A 21,327-nucleotide genomic window follows, 5' to 3' on the forward strand; every position below is an offset into this window, starting at 1 on the left:
TACATGTTAACAATGTGCATGATTCCGCAGGGGGGACTACTAGCATATTATTTGGGACTGCCCCACTATTCACACCAATTGGACACAGATACTGGGAGAGTTGAGTAAGGTGTTAGAGGCAACACTTTCTGTGGAACCAAAGTTTGTTTTACTAGGAATAACTAATGATGTAGACCTGAGCCGCCCGCACCTGATCTTTGCAATGCTGGCCCTGGTGGAGGCGAAAAGGGACGCGGTGTGGGCGTGGGGGCACCGTCACCGCCCCAATTGGGGGAATGAAGGAGGGGAATGGATTTGTATATGACGGCGGAAAGGGTCACCTATAAAGCAAGAGGCTGTCCCTGGAAATTCCGCAGATTTTGGGGGAAATGGAGAAGGTACCATGGTCTTGATGGGGGTCTGGGATCAGATTGACACATTGTGGGTCCTGCTGAGTAGGGATTTGTTCCAAGTAGGCTGGGGCGGGCCACGGGCCCTAGACCCGAGGGGAGTCGTTGGATAATAAAAGAGCACTGTAGAAAGATGTCTTGTAGGCGGAAGCTGGATCTTCTTGTGCTGATGATTATGATGTTGTCACTATGCATGGTGGGTGGTGGGATGGGGGGCGCCTGGGTGTATGGATAATCACTTGTGACTTGCCAGCTGTGTTTGTGTTGGCTAAAAATGCAAATAAAAATATATTTTTTTTAAAATGTGCATGATTACGATGGACTTTATAATTTGATAATGAAAGAACATCTGTTAAGTAATTGTGTGCAGGTAAAGTTGTATCAATACCTAGTAGTCCTGGGGCCATTCTCGCCCCAAGAGATGGGATGGAAGGCTGTTCATTGGGTAAGAACCAGAGTATCCAAGATAGGTTATGGAGGGGGAAACCAAAGGAAAGAGGCCAAAAAGCCCCCCTCCCATCCCAATGACAAAAAGGTGGACCACTCTGAAAAAGATCAAAGTAAGGAGTCCAGTGTAGACCCCCAAATACCTCACAAATTAAAACGGGGTACCATAGTAAGAATTGAGATCACAATAGGTCACAGATCTCAAAAGACCGGATACCACACCAGGGAACCTAATTATCCTAAAAACAAAACCCCTAGTGTAGTCCCGGGTTTGCCAGGTTAGCCTATGGGCGTAATTCTCCAGATGAGGACGTCCCCCTAGCCTTTAACTGGAAAAAGGGTCCAACAGGTGAGTTGGACAATCCAGAGTGGTGTAGACGCCTCCACCCAGTGGCAGTGGAATGGAATCCCAACCACTGCCCTGAGAGATACCTGTGCCAGTCAAACTGTGGTGCATGACAGGTTGGTACTCTCAAACCAGTATGTCACAGGAGAGAAAAAAAGGTTAAGAGCTATACCATAGGAGGTCACTATTAGGCCTGTTGCTGTAGTGCCCCTAGAAATATTTGGGTCCCTCAGTTGGAGAATGGTTGGCCGTCAGTAAAGACCTCCCCATTTAACTGTCTCCTTGAGAATGACAACCTAGAAGTTGTCCTGAGCCAAAGTGAGCTACTGGTTAAGTGCCAGTCCTCACCCAAGGAATAAGGGGGGGGGGGGGTGAACCTGCTACTAGTGTAGGTAAAGAAGAAAAAGTGTAGGAAAGGTGGACAGCTGCTCGCTACAGTTCGAGTGCACCAAGGACATTACCCACAAAAGTATTTTCCGCCAAAAACATACATTTAAGGATGCAACTGGCTGGATTTATGCCTGCTGTGTTTTCACAAAGGACAGTTAGTAGGCGTAAATCAATTTATACCTGTGCAATTGTATGCCACAGCTGGATACAATCACACAGGTCAAAATCTCTTGTAAGGGAGGGGATATAGGCATTCAAATTATCTTGTGGCCTGATTTGAGTTAGGTACTTTTTCCAGCCCATAATCGCCATATAACAAAAAGTCACAGAGGGGATCAGGTCGCATGAGTAAAACAATCAGGCCTTTTGCATCCCACAACTCGAACACAAGTGTTACTTGTAGGCACATCACTGATTACTTCACCAAGTAACAAAACCGCAGTTCCCAGACTGCGCACACAATTCAAGAAGAATATAAAGAATAATAATGTGACAAAGAACTCAATAACTCATTGGTGCTGGGGGAGGAAGAATAAATAGGTAGTCCAAAAAGCATATGTATAGATGATGGAAGGCTCTTTGAAGACGAGGAGTGGTACAGCCTCTCGTCCAACCTACCTAAGAGGCCTCAATGTATACAATACAGAGAAGCCAGCCCTCTCCAGGTACATGTACAGGTGCGCCTGACATTGCATCGAATCATAAGGAAATTCACACCAATTCCTATAGCAAATGTTGGAGATATAGGGAAAAGGAGGGTATGCTAGTCAATATTTGTGGTCTTTTGAATAGATTATGCCATTTTGGAATGAAATCCTGAGCCATGTTGCAATGGATCAAAGATTAGCTCTCTCAGAGATTGTGGGAGACAATAGTACCGGTACAAAGGGATCCCAGGGCAGAGCACATTATTCTGTCCAATGCCACTCCCAGCAAACATTGTGGAGAAAGTAATGAATATACAGTTTATCATGTTCATCTAAGCTAATCACCTGCTGGACCCATCGCAATTTGGGTTTAGACCTGTGCATGGTACAGAGACTGCCTTGATCAAAGCCATGGAGGAGCTGAAGGCTGCCCTGGATAGGGGAAGTGCTGCAGCACTTATCCTCCTCAATTTGTCGGATGCCTTTGACACGGTTGACTACACTCAGTTCTACAATCATCTAAGAGAACTAAGAATTAAAGGCCCGGACCTTCCTGACCTCGTTTCTATCGGGCAGAGTACAAATGGTGGCCCTCAATCAGTATGGATTGTTGCCCTTTTCCCTTCCATGTGGGATCCCACAGGGATCCTCGCTTAGTCCGACATTATTAAATGTCTACGTTGCAGAGCTTGCTACTCTGATTAAAACATTTGGCTTCTCCCTAACTTCCTATGCTGACAACACTCAAATAGTTGTGCCAGCATTTAACAATGATTTGAATATCAGCTCTCATTTCCATGACTGCATGTTTGCTATGAGTGTACGGATGAACAAACACTGCTTAAAGCTCAACTCAGGAAAGACTGAGGTGGTGTTGTTTGGAAACCTCTGTTCAGCATGGGCCCCTTCCTGGTGGTCAGAGGAATTAGGTCCTCTTCCGATTCCTGTAACCAATGCCAAGACCTAGGAGTTCAAATCGATAACAAATTGAACTCTAAAAGCCAGGTTAATGCCATTTTCTCCTCCTCCTTCTTCACACTTCAGATGATCAAAAACATTCTCCATTTTATTCCAGCTAATGCCAAAATAACTGCCATAACTGCCTTAGTTCTATAAAAGATAAACCACTGTTATGAACTTTATGTGTATATGCAGGATCAACATCTAAATAGACTGCAGACTGTGCAGATTATGGCAGCTAGGCTGCTATTAATTCCAATCTGTCTCTCAAGAAACCTAGTAGCTACACTGGCTTCCATCAATTCTTTGCGCTAGATATTGAAGGTAACTCTTTCAGGGGTTCTAACCTGGTCACTGTATCGGGCCGCACTTCCACCCGGTCTCACATGACCCGACAGTCACGAGTGACTCTTTATTTTACAGAGTTTCATATAGCGCTAGCACATTAATTTTTGTTAGGCGCGGGGAGATTAAGTGATTTGCCCAGAATCACAGATGTTCAGCGCCATTGCGAGACTCGAACCCAGTTCCCCAGATTCAAGGTCGACCGCCCTAGCCGTTAGGCCAACTCCTCATCACTTTTTGCTGTCTGGCACTATTTTCACTTAAATATTTAAAATTGCATTTTTTTTGTTCTACTGATTGAACTTTTGTTTTTTTAATTTCAAATTATTTATTACAGTGTACTCTATTTTTCTGATTGGTGTAGGATTTTTCTTGTGTTGCGTTTTCATTTTGTTAATGTTTGAAGTGCGACACAAATACTTTACATATGGTCTCTAAGTTAAGCCTGACTGCTTTATGTCAAGCTATCAGAGGGTTAAGTACAAGTTAATTTGGGGTTTGCTTGTGGTTCACCTTGACAGGGGTTGTGGTTACTGCTTGAGTAAGGTTTCAACCCCCTCAAACAGTAAACCAAATTCCAACAACCTCTTAAAAATAATAATGCGTTACAGGAAAAATAGCCCTGGACACAGAACGACAAAGCAAATTAATAAAAAAAAATGTTAAAACATGGAAGAGGGTTCTCAGAAAGAAAGAGCCATTTAGAGGCTAATATGCACTTTGTCAGCAACAGAAAGAAGGGATTTCATCCAGGTAGTGCTACTAGAGAAGGCGACTATCCAAAGTTTTTGCCCTGAAACAAGTGGTTTAGTGATCTAGTGGGTGGAGCCTAAGCTCAGCCAATCCTTGGAAAACAAAATAACTCCCAAACAAAGTGTAAGGTCACTATTTTGATGCTGTCATCAACATCATCAAAACAACAAGAGATATCTAATTTGTTGAGTACATAAAAGATCTAATACTAAAAAAATATATTTTTCCGACAACTCACTGCTTGTGGGGAGGGAGGCCATATTGGACAATTCACTGAGACAAACATTTGGAACAACACCCCTCCGTACGTTCAACCCACATTTGATACCTTTCTCCACTTAGCGTCACTCCACTGTTCAATGATCACTGGCTCCGGCTCATACTCCTGTAGAACTATGTAGTCAGCGGAGAGAAGCTGCACGCATACCTCGTACTTGCATCCACAGTCATGTCTTGCTGCATACCTAAGATGGAAATAAAATAAACGTAACTGCACATCACAGCACATGCTGTGTAGATGGGGTCAAAATATATCACTATTCCCACATAGGTATGAAGAACTACTAGCAAGTGGAGAGTTAAGGCCCGAATTCAGTCTTTGGTGTTAAGTTGGGAGGTAAACCCAGATTTTGTGGGGGTACTACCTAATTATTTATTTATTTAAAGTTTTGTATAGCGCTAACATGACCCAAGCGGGTATCAGAGCGCTTCTCATGCGGGTTGAGGAAGACATAGATAGCTGCGGGAGAAAATGAAGGCAATATACATGAGGAACATCAATGACATAATGGCGGGCGACATTGGGCTGTAACAGAAGCCAGGGAGTAGCTAAATCATCTAAAAGAAGCAAGGCGACGAAAGGAGAGAAGCTTCTGGTTCAGCGTAGTTCATCAGTGGAGCTTTCACTTCCCTTTTGAAGGCAAATGTTGAGGGAATCAATGTTTCTACAGGTAGGGAGCTCCAGATTCTTGGGGCAATGCCATAGAAAATACGTTTGTAGGTTTTCAGTTTTTTGAATTTCTTCGACTTAAGGAGCAGTGTGCTGGTGCTCCTTGAGGGCCGGGAGCCACCCGATAGTTCGAGCTTATTTGTCAGGTAGAGACGGGTATTGAAGTGTAGTGCTCTATGGGTCATTCAAGCAATTTTGAACTGGATCCTTGCCCCAAATGGATGCCAGTTGAGCCGATTTCAGGTCCGGTGAGATGTTGGTTTTCTTGGAAACAGTGACAAGTCTAGTCGCAGCATTCAGAGATGCTCTGAGGCGGGCTAAACTGAGTTTCGGAAGTCCGCATAGAGTAGAACTGACGTATTCAAGTCTTGAGAAAACTAGTGCTTGCACCGCCGATTTAAAGTCATCTTGTGGAATGTAGGGTCTAAGTTTTCTTAGGATGCTGAGTTGGAAGTTTGCTCCTTTGGAAGATGCTCTGATGTGATCTTACATATTTAGGTTCTTATCTAGCACAACTCCCAGTGATTTAGTGCAATCAATGATGTGTGGTGTGCAGTTGAGAGCGGTGAGGTTTGTTAGATATTTCACAACAGTGGGGGTTTGTCTAGTGGGTGAAATGAGGAGGAATTCAGTTTTAAGGGTGTGAGTTGAGGTGGTTGGAGGTTAGCCAATTTAAGGTTTTGTGCAGGGTTCCGTTGAGTGACTTGATATCTTCTGGTGAAGATAATTTCATGTACAGTCGGGTATCATCCATATACATATGATATTGGATGCTTGATGCTTTGAGGATTACAGTCAGAGGTTCAATGAAAAGGTTGAAGAGCGTGGGGGAGAGTGAGGACCCTTGGGGGACACCCAGAGTGAAGGGACTGGAGTTGGATAGAGTATGATTGGATTTGACTCTTTACATTCTGTTGTTGAGAAAAGAGGCAAACCATTTTAGGACAGTGTCTGAGAGCCCCATTCTGCGTTCCAGGAGGTTAAGTAGATTGTCATGTTTGACCGTGTCAAATGCAGATGAGAGATCGAGAAGTATTAGTAGGCAAGCTTCATTCTGATCAAGCACAGTGAGGGCATCGTCCACTATATGAGTGATGGCTGTTTAAGTGCTGTGGCCTGCGCGGAAGCCCGATTGGAATTGGTCGAGAAGTTGGAATTGCTCAATGTGTTTGCGCAGTTGTTCATGTACACATTTCTCAAGGAGTTTTGCCATGGTTGGTTGATGGTTATTCAGGTCTTCAGGGTCCGCCATGGGTTTTTTAAGAATCGGGAGAACTAGGCCTGCCTTCAGGCAGTCCGGGAATTCACCTTGAAGAAGCGAAGTGTTGATGATCTTGGACCAGAGCGGGACTAGTGATCCTATCATTTATTTAAAGATGTTGGGAGGAGGGGGTCATTGAAGTGATTTGTATGTTTCAGGGACGATAGTATGCTGAAGAGGTCAGTGTCGTTGAAGGGTGTAAATTGGCTCCAAGAGGCATCGTTTTTGGGGGAGAGACAGGACAGCGTAAGAGTGGGGCGGTTAAGGAGGAGTCAGGAGAGGGTGAGAGTTCGATTAGAGCAGACTTGAGGTCTAATCTAAATGCAAACCATTTTTGTGGCTGTTTTAACCCAAGATGTACCACACGCTTCTAGGTGATTGTCAATCAACTTTAAAAAAGGCTAGCAAGCACAATTTCTATTCAAATTACATTAAGTGTAAGTGTAAAAATGTGAGCATCATTTTTATATTCTGAGCCACTCTCTAAATGGGGCCTTTATTCGTTGATGTCATGCCTTTGGCAGTAAAAGCATCAGGAAGTGTCAAGTAACCACACCATTGTCTTCAGACATCTTAGACACTGTATTGATACGTTCTGCTATTTAATTAGTTTTATAAAATGCTTGGGCGCCAATGGAAATATACAGGTGTTTAACTCTGCAACCACAGATACAATAAAGTTTAACAGTGAAAGTGTAAAACGAGAGTGGCAAGAAATATGGATACAAACTATGTCAGATACGAAATATAGGGCTTTTGTATCCTTCAATCTGCGATAGAGAGTTCCAGAAAGAGGTTACTATTTCAAAGAAGGACTGATGCTCAGCTTGCGCCATTCCAAATTCAGGTGGTTCAAAGAGCAGTTTTGTCTTAATTCTAAAATCCTCCTAGTCCCCAGAGATGCTGACCAGGTTAGCTGAATAAGATAGCATGTTCAGGCCCAAGGCTGTGTATGTTAGGCAACCTAGTGAAAAGCTGTTTTTCAAAATGCCATTCCCATCCATCATTGAACTTAACATTTAGAGCCCAATATTTGGATCAATCAACATATTACATTACAACTTAAAAATATACAAACACAAAATTGTAGGCAGGAGTCCATCCAAGAAAGTTCTCTTCTGTGGGCCACACTTGTAGAGCAAGCTGGGCAGCAAAATCCAAAGGTTTAGAGCAAACACACAGGATGAGTAAGCACTGCTAACTTACAGATCAAAGCCAAAACATGAGTAGGAACAACCCTATCCAAGATGCCACAGAGGCCTTCTGAGTAATCAGTACCATGGAGCTTTCCATTCACTAATCAATGTTCTCAGACTAATACCCGACAGAGTAACCCATCCAACTGTGCAATGGAAGTTTCATTCACCGGTTTGATATGGTCCTCGATCTTATCAGTATAACAGAGTCCTTCCCCCATCACCATTCCAAGAGATGCCCTCCCACTCATCAGCCCAATCATAGGCCTTCCACTCAAACAGTCCAACGGGGGCCCCATAGCACCTAAAGAGGCCCCTAAGGTCCAGTATAATACAGTTCCAACTCACCAGTCTGTCACTACGATGTCTGGCTGTACCGCGTCCATCAGCGTGTCCCAGTATCCTTCCTTCTTCAGGTCAATGAGCTGGGATTTTTTGCATTCACTACAGAGAAATGTTAGAATGAGAAAGTTAAACCCAGGTCAGATCTGGTGCAAACGCAGCGCCTCCTTCTAGTCCCAGGGCACACCCAGGCACTTTGTCTAACCAACTAGAGAATCTCAAGTCACTAGAAGCACCAGAAATGTCAACACCAGGCAGAACACAATATTGAATATCCAAAGAAGCGAAAATATCAGATAAGGTTGTTAACACCCCGACTTGATAAGTGACAAAGCGCATCACTAAATGACTGCAACAAGTTGTAAAAAGTCGTTGAAAAAAGATGCAGTAGAAGTAAGATGGAGGTTTACGCTGTTGAAGGAGACTGCAAAGGGAAACAGTACAGTTGGAAATGAGGTTTGATATGTAAGTGAGGGAGAGTTCAACCCCAGTTAGAAGAAGAAAACGATGGTTATATAATGGGCACGGCCGGTATTATGGAAACATCTTTAGTGCCACAAACATAACCACAAGAACAACACTAACTCATGACACCACAATAAAATGTGGAGCCAATCACAGAAACAAGACAAAGAAAGTCTTGTGCAAGAAGTCTTCCATGAAAATCTAAAGCTAATGCATTCTAAATTGGCCTAAAATAAAACTTTTCAAAAGTTAATTCAAAGGACCAACCACTAACACAGATCTCCTCCTAAATATTCCTGAAACACCATCGCCCTTTGAATGAGTGCCAGACAATATTGCTTGTCAGTGTGGCTGGTCTGATTGGAGTCAATATCCACATCTGACATGGTTACCAGGCCCAGAATTTTCCATGTTAATGCTCGCTCAAACACTTTACAACACAAACATGTGGACAATATAGAAAACAGGGTGACAAACAAAACAAGAGCATTTAAATTCTTAACACTTCGAGATTTGCATGGCTGATAGACACTGCTTGACAATAAATCTACTACTGCACATCAGAGCCTCCTCCTCAGTTCTTGAATTCTGCAATAAACTGAAGAGCTGCCTCTTCACCTAGCTCAGACCCTCGCTCGGCCCACACAGATCCTGCTGCAGCACCATGATACCCTCCAGGTGAGTTGTGGACTACCCAAATACACATAAAATAACAAACTTTTCTAAAACAGTACAAAGCAACACTGTCAGTTGGCTAAAAAAAATCTTTTTATTAAACATTGCTCATCGAACATTACATGATGAAGATAAACACATTTACACGTTTACCAAATAACTCACAGGAACTCGAGTCTAGTCATCATATCAAAACACATGGTCCGGCTCCATCTGTGTTAATTGAGCCCCCCATCAGTACCTCTAACTTCTCTCCAGGCCCCCCCTCCACACCTCCACTTTTCCCTATTTTTTAGGGCAAATTCAGCTTCGGTAGATAACCTCCTCCGCCCTCTGGCACCAATCGAGTTTGCAGTCCCAATCGTCCACGCTTGGAGGGTTGTCTGAGCCCCACTGCCTGGCTATGTTGCGCTTAGCTACCAACGACTGTCATTTTCAACCAGATTTTGTGGTGTTTGGGCCAGTTTTCCCTCACCTCGTACTGCTAATAGCAGCCACTTCGAGTCAAGGGGGACTGGTTTGGAGATAACTTTAGACATGACCTTTGTCGCCCTAAGCCAAAACCCCTGGGTTGCTGGGCAAGCACAGAGTATATGCAAGAAGGTGGCCTCCTGATCGCAGCTCCTGAGGCATAGCGGCGTCGCAGCCCTACCTATCTTATGCAGGAGAGTCCTCGAGTAGTATATTATGTGTAGGAGCAAAAGCTGGACCAGTCTAAACTTGGCTCCGAAGGTCTTTTCCCGTGGGCTTTGAAGGGCCTCCAACTGGTCATCATCATCATCCATATTCCCCAGATCTTCTGTCTGGTCCCTGTGTAGGGGCCTAGTAAGTCAGGGGGATTAACACTGTCAATTTAGACAACAGGTTACTAGGTACAAGTGGACATTACGTGGGCAATATTGAAAATTTTATATGACCTACTCACATTCCACTGGAAGGTATTCCATGTTAACAGTAGCATGTTCAAGTAGATGCATATTAGAATTTGTGACCCAGAAGGACAGCCTCTACTGACGTATGAATTTTTGATATTGCAGATCTATAAACAAATATTCTAAAAAGTTTATATTCTGTAAAAAGGAGAGACTAAATATTCACATGGCACTGCCCACCAATGGATCAACAACCCTTCTTGACAGCAGTAGCAAACCCTTTGCTTTGAGGATGATCTTTGCTCGGAGGATGATGTTATGTTATGTTAAAATGTTAAAATATTTGTAAAGCGCATGGCTGCCCCAGCAACAGGGCGTCCCAGTGCTAGTCTCACAATGAGCTTCAGCTGGAGAAAAAGACAGAGGATTAGGCCAAGAATAACCAGGTTTTAACGGCCTTTCTAAATGACCAGTGATTCTGGATGCTCCTGATGGACACAAGAAGAGCGCTCCAAAGAGCGGAAGCTTTGGCGCGGAAGGAGCGCCCTCCTGCTCTTGCTCTTCTGACACGAGGGACACAAGCCAAATAGCGATTAGCTGAGCACAGATCCCGCTGGGGCACATACCAGTGGAGCAAATTGTATATACAGGATGGCGCCTGGGAAGTGAAGAATCTATGTGCAATACATAGAGCCTTGAAGTGAATTCTCTTATCCTCAGGGAGCCAATGCAGCCTGTGGATGAAGCTGGAAACCGAACAGGACTTAGGAAGTGCAAATAGTAGCCATGCCGCCTCATTTTGGTCCAGCTGAAGTCTTTTAGTCACCGTCTTACTTGAGCCTAGATACATAGTATTGCAGTAGTCCAGCCTAGAGAGTATAGTGGATGGATAATAACCTTGCATACGCGAGAATCAAAAAACAGAAGAATGGGTTTTAGCCCTCGTAGAACAAACACCCAACACCGATTTCGCCTGAGCTTCAAATGTCAGGGTGTTGTAAACCAAACACTCAGGTTTTTTACCTCTGCCTTAGGCTGGGGGGTAGCCCTAAAGAGGAGGACCACCAGTTGTCGCCCCATTGTTGAATATCTCTCCACAGGATAAGAATTTCTGATTTGCTGGAATTCAGATGAAGGCAGTTGGCCGCCATCCACTCAGTGACAGCCGCCATGTCATCTTGGAATTTAGTCAGGGTTTGATCCACAGTCTTCTGACATTGCACATACAGCCCAGTATTCCATCAAAGCCTCCCAGTTGCCACTGGTGTCATTGGCGGACTAACTCCCACAAAGTGTGGCAACCGTGTTGGTATTTAGCGTGCTCCTCTGTGCATTTACACCTTTGTCTATTTTTGAGAGTTTTACTAGTGCTCAAGAACAGGGATCCCAAGGCCACCAGTTTCATAATGGCATGCATGGCGTTATCTTGTGGAAATCCAAGGCAGGGATAACATTGCCCTTTTTTGGCCCAAATAGATTGCCACAAAAGAAGAGGGTCCAGTCCTATTACATCTCCCCATTGGAAAAGTTACAGATGTACGACACAACTGGAGACACAATGAGGGACACAATGAGGGAGATCCTGCAATCTCATGAAGAGAGCAGAATTATCATAAAGAAAAACTTTACATCAGCACAGAGATTAATTTCACATTAAATATGGTTACTTAAGGCTCGTGAAATAAAAATACTTTGTTAAAAAGGTACATCCGACATTTTATAATTTCATCCTGAATAAACATGATAATGACCAAACTTCGAAGTAGACAAAGTGCTATTAGTGCAATGCATTGCGATCCTTTAAAACGCCAAATCTCCTTACTCTACTTTATAGAATTCAAGATCTCGTATTGCTAATAAACATTAAACATGTCATCTAGCCCCAGAATATTATTTGACTTGGAGAGCAGAGTACAATATCACTCTTCTAACTAAAGTGCTGTGCATGTTCAGTAAAATATAATGTGTTTGATAATTCAACAGTTATCATATTTATACAATCTGACTGTAGCCAGCTACTGGCTTACTACTTTATCCATATACTTCCAGACAACTGTGAATCTTTTTATCGCACCTACCCTTTTTGCATAGGCCCTCAGGTTGTAATTTCCATTGAAGGCTGTCTCTTAGGGCGGAAAAACTTTCTCCCAGAACTGGGCCAACGCTAGGCAAGTAAAACGAATATGACGCCAGCCCCCTTGGTCCAGTTGCTGGCATCGGAAGCATCTATCCTCTATTCCGGGGTGCATTTTGTGTAGCGCTCTAGGAGTAGAGTAAGCCATCAAGCGGGATAAAAATGACATTCTTTAAAAATGAGCTGCTCTTAATGCCTTGTTACCATAATGCGAGATCACCTGCCACTCTGCCTCTGAGAAAGTGCATTGTGTTTCTTGAGTAATTTTATCTAGAAAACATGATATTATGGTGCACCTCCTTTGGCTCCGTAAAAGCCTAGACCAATTTCCCACCCCCCTTCGCTTAGTTCTAAAAAGGGCAGCAAATAAGGACACTGTGGCGCGACTAGATGGAGGACAGTCATGTTTTATCAGTTGAATAATTTGAAGATACCCCAAAAAAACAAAAAACCTTGCACGGCATTCCACACCTAGCTTGTACCTCCTGCCAATTTAACCCCCCCCCACCCTACTATAAAATGGCCAAGATCTTTAAAACCCTTACCTTCCCAGACCTTTATCTGACTATTCTGGACATACAAGCCCAGACCTTTGCATTCTGAAAGCTTCAAATATCCATATCGAGCAGTGTAGGTCTCCCTGGAGAAAAATGACCCAATACTCCTGTAGTGTCTTGTATCTAGTTTTCTTTGGGAGTTTAGCCATTTTTATAAAAGCTGGAATCTGAGACCCTGCTTCCCTCACCATGTTTTCCCAAAAAGCTGTCCAGAGAACCCTTATAGTCTATCAAAAGGGCCATTATATCCAAAAAAGAAGCTTCATAATAAAAACAAACTTGGGGGAGTGCCAGCCCCCTTTGGCTAATGTCTAGTTGAAGCACTGGGAGTTTTACTCGGAAGCCTTCTTACTCCAAATAAACTGGCGAAAGATTGCCTCTAATTCTTTAAAATACGACATTTTGATTTTGATCGAGACATTTGTCAAAAGAAAAATGAGTAGTGGTAAAATCGTCATTTTTATAAGAGCAATTCGGCTGATTAATGTAAGTGGGAGGCGAGTCCATCTATCTAGTAAATTCCTAATCTTGGTAAGCATTAACCCAAAACTTAATTTAAAAAAGATCCCCATAGCGATTGGTAACATAAATCCCCAAATATTGAACTGGGTCATGGGATCACACTTGCCTTTGAAGATTGCATGGAAGAAATTTTGCACCCAGAATTAAACAGCAAAATCTCAGTTTTGTCATGATTGAGTTTGTAGCCCCCAATTGATTCAAACTGTGCAAACTCTGCCAACGTGATTTCAATATTCTGCTCTTCAGGTCTAAATTAGAGAACAGTATCGTCTGCAAACAGTTTTAGTTTAGGCATACCTTCTATTGGTGATCTTATCTCATGGTTATTCCTAATCCTAATCGCTATGGAGTCTATAAAGTAAATGGCAAAGGAGAAAAGGGCAGCACTGACGGGTGCCTCGATTTATGTCGACCATCCCTACTGGGTAAGAATTTATAATAATCTGTGCCTGGGTCTCTTGATATAGGTTCCATAACATATCAATTATTATAACTGGGAACCCCATTCTTCTAAGAATATAAAAAAGCGCATCCCAGTTTACAAGATCAAATGCTTTTTCAGCATCGACCGTCAAAATTAATGCAGTGGGTTGGTTGATGTTAAAAAATCAAGTTATGGTGCTATGAACAGCACACACTTCTCTGACTCACCCATAATCCGGGTCCAGGTGGTAACGGTCATACACTAGATAAGTCACACCAAGCCAAAAGTTAAAAGTCAAATAGGTAATCTCCAAATCACACAATGGAAATCATGTTATTTAATACAAAAACGAGAGAGGCCCCATCAAGTTGTTAGCAGTCTTGTAAGATTTGCCTCCATTAATTTTCTGTGAAGGTCGAGAATTATTTCATTACTGCTTCAATGATCCTCTCCCAGGAGAGCTAACAAAGTAAATTATTCGACTTGCCATACATACTGCTGATTTTTAAAGATGATGTGAAATGCAGCATTAAAGTCATTATTGCCTCTGGATCTTGCCATAAAATCAAGAATGCAGCTGTAAAATACCTTCTCAACCTTAATTTATTTTCTGTCACATTTAACCAACTCTTCAGTCTCTACACTGACTCCCTATGCCTCAATATATCACTTTCAAGAAAAGCTCATAGCTCATCGGGACACTCACTGCTCTGCACCTCTCTTCCTCAGCACACATCTGTACCTGACACCAAATTAGAGCGCTTCAGTCTAGATTAGCTCCACTCTTGCCCAGCCACTCATTAAAAAAAAAATCATGCACTAATGGAAACTCCTCAGGTCAAATGGTTAAGATCCGACACTTAATTCCTTCTAGAATACGAAAAATGTACATCCATCACAATCTCCATAATGCATTAAAAACTCTGCTTTTACCACTAACATGCATCACTCCTACATGAATGAGTAAGTATCAGCATGTGTGACTGCACTTAGTCTCACAATTTTCTCAACACCCCATGCTCATATGTAGTAATGCCTCTAATCCAAGTTTAGAGCATATTCCCAAATCTCACACTTCACCCAGGGCTTTCCATGCAGGTCTAACGACAACCTGTACCATGTTAAACCATGCACTCAAAAAGTGAACCAAAGAACCCGATGAACATCGGTGTTGTCTCGCAATATGGTTAGGGATCTTAAGCACTATATAAATGCTACAATACAATGGAATACCAATACTCCTAATTTAACAATATTAAAATATTTCATTTGCCAATTTTGAAGATCGCCCTTCCGTCGTACTTTTTATCCTAAATGAGGTGGCCTACACTGATGGAGTTCAACCACATGAATCTATATTAGCCAATTAAATATTTCGAAATTCTAGCAAGGTGTGACATCTACATGGATGTAGAATGTTGTCCGTCTGACATATATGGAGACACCTTTGATCTTTTGGAAATTAGATTTTGTGGTCTTAAGTTTCATACGGAGCAGCAGGTAACATGAGAAACAGTCATGCACGCTTCACATCTAGAATGATTCAAATTTTGTTCATTGAAATGGACCACTAATATGTATAGCAGTGTAACCTGTTTTTACACTTGATCTCCCTTTCACTATCCCAAAGCTGTCATAGGTTCCACTTTACCCGAATGAAGTAACAAAATATTTCCGGATGCTGGGCTGAGGAAACGGTTGGCCATGACCACCAGGGAGGTCCTCAATTTTCCACTCATCACCTTCATTTGAATCAACTATCCAGGAATCATAATTCTCTAGGAACAAAGAGAACAAAGGTTATTAAAGGGAGTCTTTCAACTTCGACATAACTAATGCATCAAATATCCCTCAGTCAAATGGAGGTCATTTTTTTTGGGGTCTTTGAAAGAACGTGTCTGTAGCTCATCAGCGTGCACGCGTAGAGAGTTCTTTGTATACACTTGCCCACTTTCAAGCAGGCACCTCAATTTCATAAGGTAAGTGTCACAGGCTTGCTGCGAGGTTTACTTTCAGCTGTGACAGAGTTCTTGGTGGACCATGATTTAAGATCTGCCCAATCTCTGGTTTTCACTGCTGCAAAATGTTTTTGACCCAAGACTTCAAGTAAACCACAAAGTCCATCTTGATTTAGTGAATGTCTAGGTACTTACACAGACTGTTGTTCAAAGGCCCATTTGTGCCTACAAAAGTGCTGCACCATACATGCTCTATGGAACCTCACATTTACCCTTTGGTAACGTCCTCTGGAACTTAATGATAGGCCTCAACAAACCAAATCAGTCATTGAATCAATAAGTGACATAGGTGATTGCTACAATACATTACCAGGAAATGGCATAGGGGCTGATGAAGCTCTATAATAGTATCATGGCCAGTTGTGTGAGGTGATTTGGCTCGATATGTTATTTTGACTTCTACCAAATCCATGATTACAGCACAATAATGTCTTCAAACAAAGGATATTTACGTATGAGAAGAAAGGTTTCCAATATGGCATTTGTCCATCATAGCCTCAGTGGATCATAGATTTGAGAATAAGTGGAACCAGGTGCGGAGTCCAAGTGATAATCAACGAGGCCCACAGTATCATACTGAAGACAATCATAATGCTAATGCGACTCACTCTTTCAGTCAGAGAACAGTGAGTAAGAAGAGGTAGCACCAATCTGCCACAAACCCGCCTGTTGCAAGAGTCTCAGAATGTGAACATCTCAATTAGATTTCACTAATATATTTCCATTTACCACTTTTGCTTACATTCTGTAGATGCACAATGTCTGCCAAAATCAGACATGGCTATTGAGAAGGTTTGGATGCAATAAACACAGCAAACTAACAAGTCCTTAATGTAGGCCATTAGGATAAACTGATTTTTTTTTAATAATCGCAGAAGATGGATAATCGGTTAGGAGTCGGATGAAGCACTACGTATAGGCTTAGGTTTCCCATTGGAATATTACATAATTAATTATTACTAACACTGTGTTCACAGGCCTTCATTTAACAAAGGAGCTGGGCTATTTCCTCCTGAGCAAAAACACTGCGTTTATCATTTACTTAGGTCATCCAAAAAGGTGAAGAACAATTATGGTAGCACAGGCCACATCATTCCAGAGGATATTTGCTCCGTAGGATGTAATGCAGTGAAGATGGATTCTCCGTGTGAACATATATATAACAATATGTAATGTTATGAAATGAAACAGAAGAATTTACCACTTTAATTTGTGAAACTTTAAGGAAAAATATAAACCAGGAGTGTGACTGTGGCAGCAATTAGCGTTTACAATATTATTACCCACTTTAACTTTATTTCAGAGTACTGACCAAATGGAAAGACCTATGCTAAGCCATGTGTATTGTAGACTGGAATCTGGTAAACGATGCAGTGGTGCTCAAAACAGAGGGTAATTGATGTATTAGGCCTCAACCATGTCACTGTGTAAGTGCATCTGTACGAGAATTAACACGGGAGACTTAAATATGTTTCAAATAATTTTACATTAGATATCTCCTATTGAATATACACAAGAAGGTCTCATTCTCACTCTTCAGTGGGACTAATCTGGTCCTTATACCAGACCCACGTTCCATTGCGGTCGGCATAAACTTGTACATTTCCTACGGTTAGGTGCGACCAGATAACCACGAGTGGTACTTTGTGCTTTTTGATGCAATTTTCACTCAAAAATTTAAATAAACATATGTCCGGTTCTACTGATTAGAGTTTATTTGTTTTAGTGTCATTTTATTTATTGAAATTTACTCTAATTTACTAAATTGGATTTTTTTTGTTTTACGTTTTCACTTTATTGCTGTTTGTATGCTGCATAAATACTTTATACATTGCCTCTAAATTAAGTCTGACTGCTATTGTGGCAAGCTATCAAAGAGTTAAGCACAGGTTAATTTAGTGACTTTTGTAGTTCACCCTGTCCAGCGTTGCGGTTGCTCCCTGAGTGGGACTTCCACATCTCTCAACTAAGAACCTAATTTATCACATTGCTATATTGTGGTTGTCCCCTGTGCAGACTTCATCTCAGACTACAGACTGATGAAGTTTTGCACACAAAGTACTGTCCTTCGGGACTGGGGAGCACGTTACCTCCACCATCCCGAGAGTAATTGCCCCTCCAAATTTAGAGTTGACCACTGGTCCTGCAGTCAGCTCAGTACACTGAATGAACTGCCATCACAGCGGTTCCTATCAATGCACTAAAGGTCTGGTGTATGGAAGCCATCAGTTTTGACAGCCATACACCAAACTATTGACGTTTTTTCCATGGGCCATGAAAGTTCAGAAGTCTGTCTGGATAGATGTGGCCTTCAGATTTGACCCCACATACTAAGATATGACCCCTTTTTCAGCCCCCGAGGTAAATGGTATACTGCAGATCTGGGGCCAGATGTAGGTCGGTCGGTAACGGCCGAAAATCGGTATTTTCGGCCGTTACCGAGCGGTATTCATGATTTGGTATGTAGGGGCACTTTTTTACAGAATCGGTAAATATACCGAATCGGTAAATTTACCGATTCTGTAAAATACCGAATCGGTATTTTTACCGATTCGGTAAATCTCAGATGTAGGTGGGACTCTTCAGAGTCCCAAAGGCCCTACAAATTCGGTATTTTAACACCCAATCCAATTGGGTGTTAAAATACCGAATTCAGGTGTTCATGCACATGTGTGCATGCACACCTATGCCATGTGACAGACAGACATGCCCTTAGGGCATGTCTGTGTGCCACATGGCGCACATGTCAATTTTTGGGGTGCCAGAGGGTGTCAAAGTGACACCCCCTGCACCCTTGCTAAAATCGGTTTTTACCGATTCTGTAATTACAGAATCGGTATTTCCCATTGATTCCTATGGGCTTCACAGCCCATAGGAATCAATAGGAAATACCGATTCTGTAATTACAGAATCGGTAAATACCGAATATTACCGATTCGGTAATTCCACATCTGGAATTACCTACATCTCCCCCCCTCTATTTTACCACTTCTTAAATACCGAATCGGTAAAATTCGGTATTTAAGAAGTGGTAAAATAGATTTACCTACATCTAGCCCCAGGAGTCTTAGGATATGCCACTTTGTGATTCTCCCTCCCCATAGCCATTTCAAAAAGTTGTCAAATGTCTTACAGCAGCCTCCTGGTTTTAGTGAAGGCAAATGGCTTGCTTACTCCAATGCACACCAATGAAGCAGACTGACACGAGGATGAGGAATAATGGTTTGCTTCACCTATGACAGCAAATGGCGAGAATTTCTGAGCTACTGCAGACTATGCCTTATTCTATGTGGCTCCTGTAATGTAATCTGCCAGGAAATACTTGAGGTAACAGTTCTGAGATCAGTGTTGCCATAGGCTAGGGAGTGGAGGGTTAACCATACCCTCCTCATATGTTTGCACGTTAAGCTAGTGCATTCGGGCATTGCACGACCCTGGCTTGCACGCATTCAAAGGACAAGCGTTTAAATATTGTGAAACATGGAATTAAATTGAGAAACAAGGTGTGCACACCACCATACATGACTGTTCTAAACATTAATATGCCCCCTGTTGGAGTAGCACCCATGGACTAATGAACTAAAGAATTATCGACTGAGATGGATGAACCACATAAAAGGTAACAACGGGTTTGTAGCAGCTTTTGGATAAAGGGGATAAAAAGATGATGCTATTTGGACACGGTAATGTTGCTTTTACATGGAAATGAAGATTCAGGTTTTTATAAAGTGACTGAAAGCTGTTTGTTTGTTCACCTTCATGAATAAGATGCACCATGGGAATTGTAGGATAGTGATGACGCCACAGGTGCTAATAGTTAAACTCATACCACGTGAGGTAGCCAAAGCACGCTAGAGTTCAAAAACCGAGGCTACACGGAGAGTGGTTTACTTGGCAAGAAGGGAACTGAGATTAATATCGAGTTGAAAAGGCAGCAGGTACGCTTCACGTGCAGTTGTAGATCTTAACAAGTAAACACGGGGGTAATACGAAAGCGTTACGCATATGTTAGCAGCGTTAGAATTTGATGAACTGTTTGACATGTAAAATAAAAGAAAAAATACGTGTATTGCTTGGGATAATTGAGCGTTTAAAAGCGCAAATGGAATCAGTTCAATAAAAATAGAAGGAGTAAATTGCTTGGCTTAAGCAAACGTTTAAAATGAGTTTTTTAAGATGCCACTATTGTAACAGCAATGAAGTGTCTGAAGCTTTTGGTTCGCGAGGGTTGAACAACATTTTAGATTTGCATTAGCTTGATAATTAATGTAAAAAGTTTTGATAAAAATGGTGTTACCTGTATTTATTGATAAGTAACATTCGTGTGCATTAGACTTAAAGCATTGTTCTATATTATTGTTTTTTAGACTCCCCTGACGAAGGGCAATAAAATGCCCGAAATGCATTGGGTTTTGGAATAAACATCTGCTGCTTTGAACCGCCTGTTGTACTGGAGTCGTATTTGCGTAGAAGAGGCCTGGATGGGCGCACGCTTATGCTAGAAACCTTTCAGTTACAAACTGTTGAAATGTGGATAATTCAAAGGAGATGCGATAAAAATTACTTGTGATGGTCAAGATTGAAAAAATGTTTAATTGGACTAACGAAAGATGGTGGAGTTATAATCTATAAATAAGCTGTGCAGCCAGGGAGTGGAGGGTTAACCATACCCTCCCCATATGTTTGCACGTTAAGCTAGTGCATTCGGGCATTGCACGACCCTGGCTTGCACGCATTCAAAGGACAAGCGTTTAAATATTGTAAAACATGGAATTAAATTGAGAAACAAGGTGTGCACACCACCATACATGACTGTTCTAAACATTAATATGCCCCCTGTTGGAGTAGCACCCATGGACTAATGAACTAAAGAATTATCGACTGAGATGGATGAACCACATAAAATGTAACAACGGGTTTGTAGCAGCTTTTGGATAAAGGGGATAAAAAGATGATGCTATTTGGACACGGTAATGTTGCTTTTACATGGAAATGAAGATTCAGGTTTTTATAAAGTGACTGAAAGCTGTTTGTTTGTTCACCTTCATGAATAAGATGCACCATGGGAATTGTAGGATAGTGATGACGCCACAGGTGCTAATAGTTAAACTCATACCACGTGAGGTAGCCAAAGCACGCTAGAGTTCAAAAACCGAGGCTACACGGAGAGTGGTTTACTTGGCAAGAAGGGAACTGAGATTAATATCGAGTTGAAAAGGCAGCAGGTACGCTTCATGTGCAGTTGTAGATCTTAACAAGTAAACACGGGGGTAATACGAAAGCGTTACGCATATGTTAGCAGCGTTAGAATTTGATGAACTGTTTGACATGTAAAATAAAAGAAAAAATACGTGTATTGCTTGGGATAATTGAGCGTTTAAAAGCGCAAATGGAATCAGTTCAATAAAAATAGAAGGAGTAAATTGCTTGGCTTAAGCAAACGTTTAAAATGAGTTTTTTAAGATGCCACTATTGTAACAGCAATGAAGTGTCTGAAGCTTTTGGTTCGCGAGGGTTGAACAACATTTTAGATTTGTATTAGCTTGATAATTAATGTAAAAAGTTTTGATAAAAATGGTGTTACCTGTATTTATTGATAAGTAACATTCGTGTGCATTAGACTTAAAGCATTGTT

At 41.9% G+C, this 21,327-nt stretch overlaps 1 protein-coding gene across 1 annotated transcript in view; it reads right to left on the bottom strand.

The window, feature by feature from the left end:
* The window catches only part of LOC144752444 (uncharacterized), a 351,451-nt gene that overhangs the window by 280,509 nt on the left and 49,615 nt on the right, over positions 1-21,327 (bottom strand). Inside the window, exons 4-6 of the mRNA XM_078640371.1 lie at positions 15,326-15,452; positions 8,032-8,127; positions 4,606-4,741 (exon numbers count right to left, since the gene is read on the bottom strand). Of these exons, the coding sequence (XP_078496497.1) occupies positions 4,606-4,741; positions 8,032-8,127; positions 15,326-15,452 (359 nt within the window). The remainder of the gene's footprint in view (positions 1-4,605; positions 4,742-8,031; positions 8,128-15,325; positions 15,453-21,327) is intronic.

This window comes from Lissotriton helveticus, chromosome 5_1 (assembly GCF_964261635.1).
Source record: "Lissotriton helveticus chromosome 5_1, aLisHel1.1, whole genome shotgun sequence".
Classification (NCBI taxonomy): domain Eukaryota; kingdom Metazoa; phylum Chordata; class Amphibia; order Caudata; family Salamandridae; genus Lissotriton; species Lissotriton helveticus.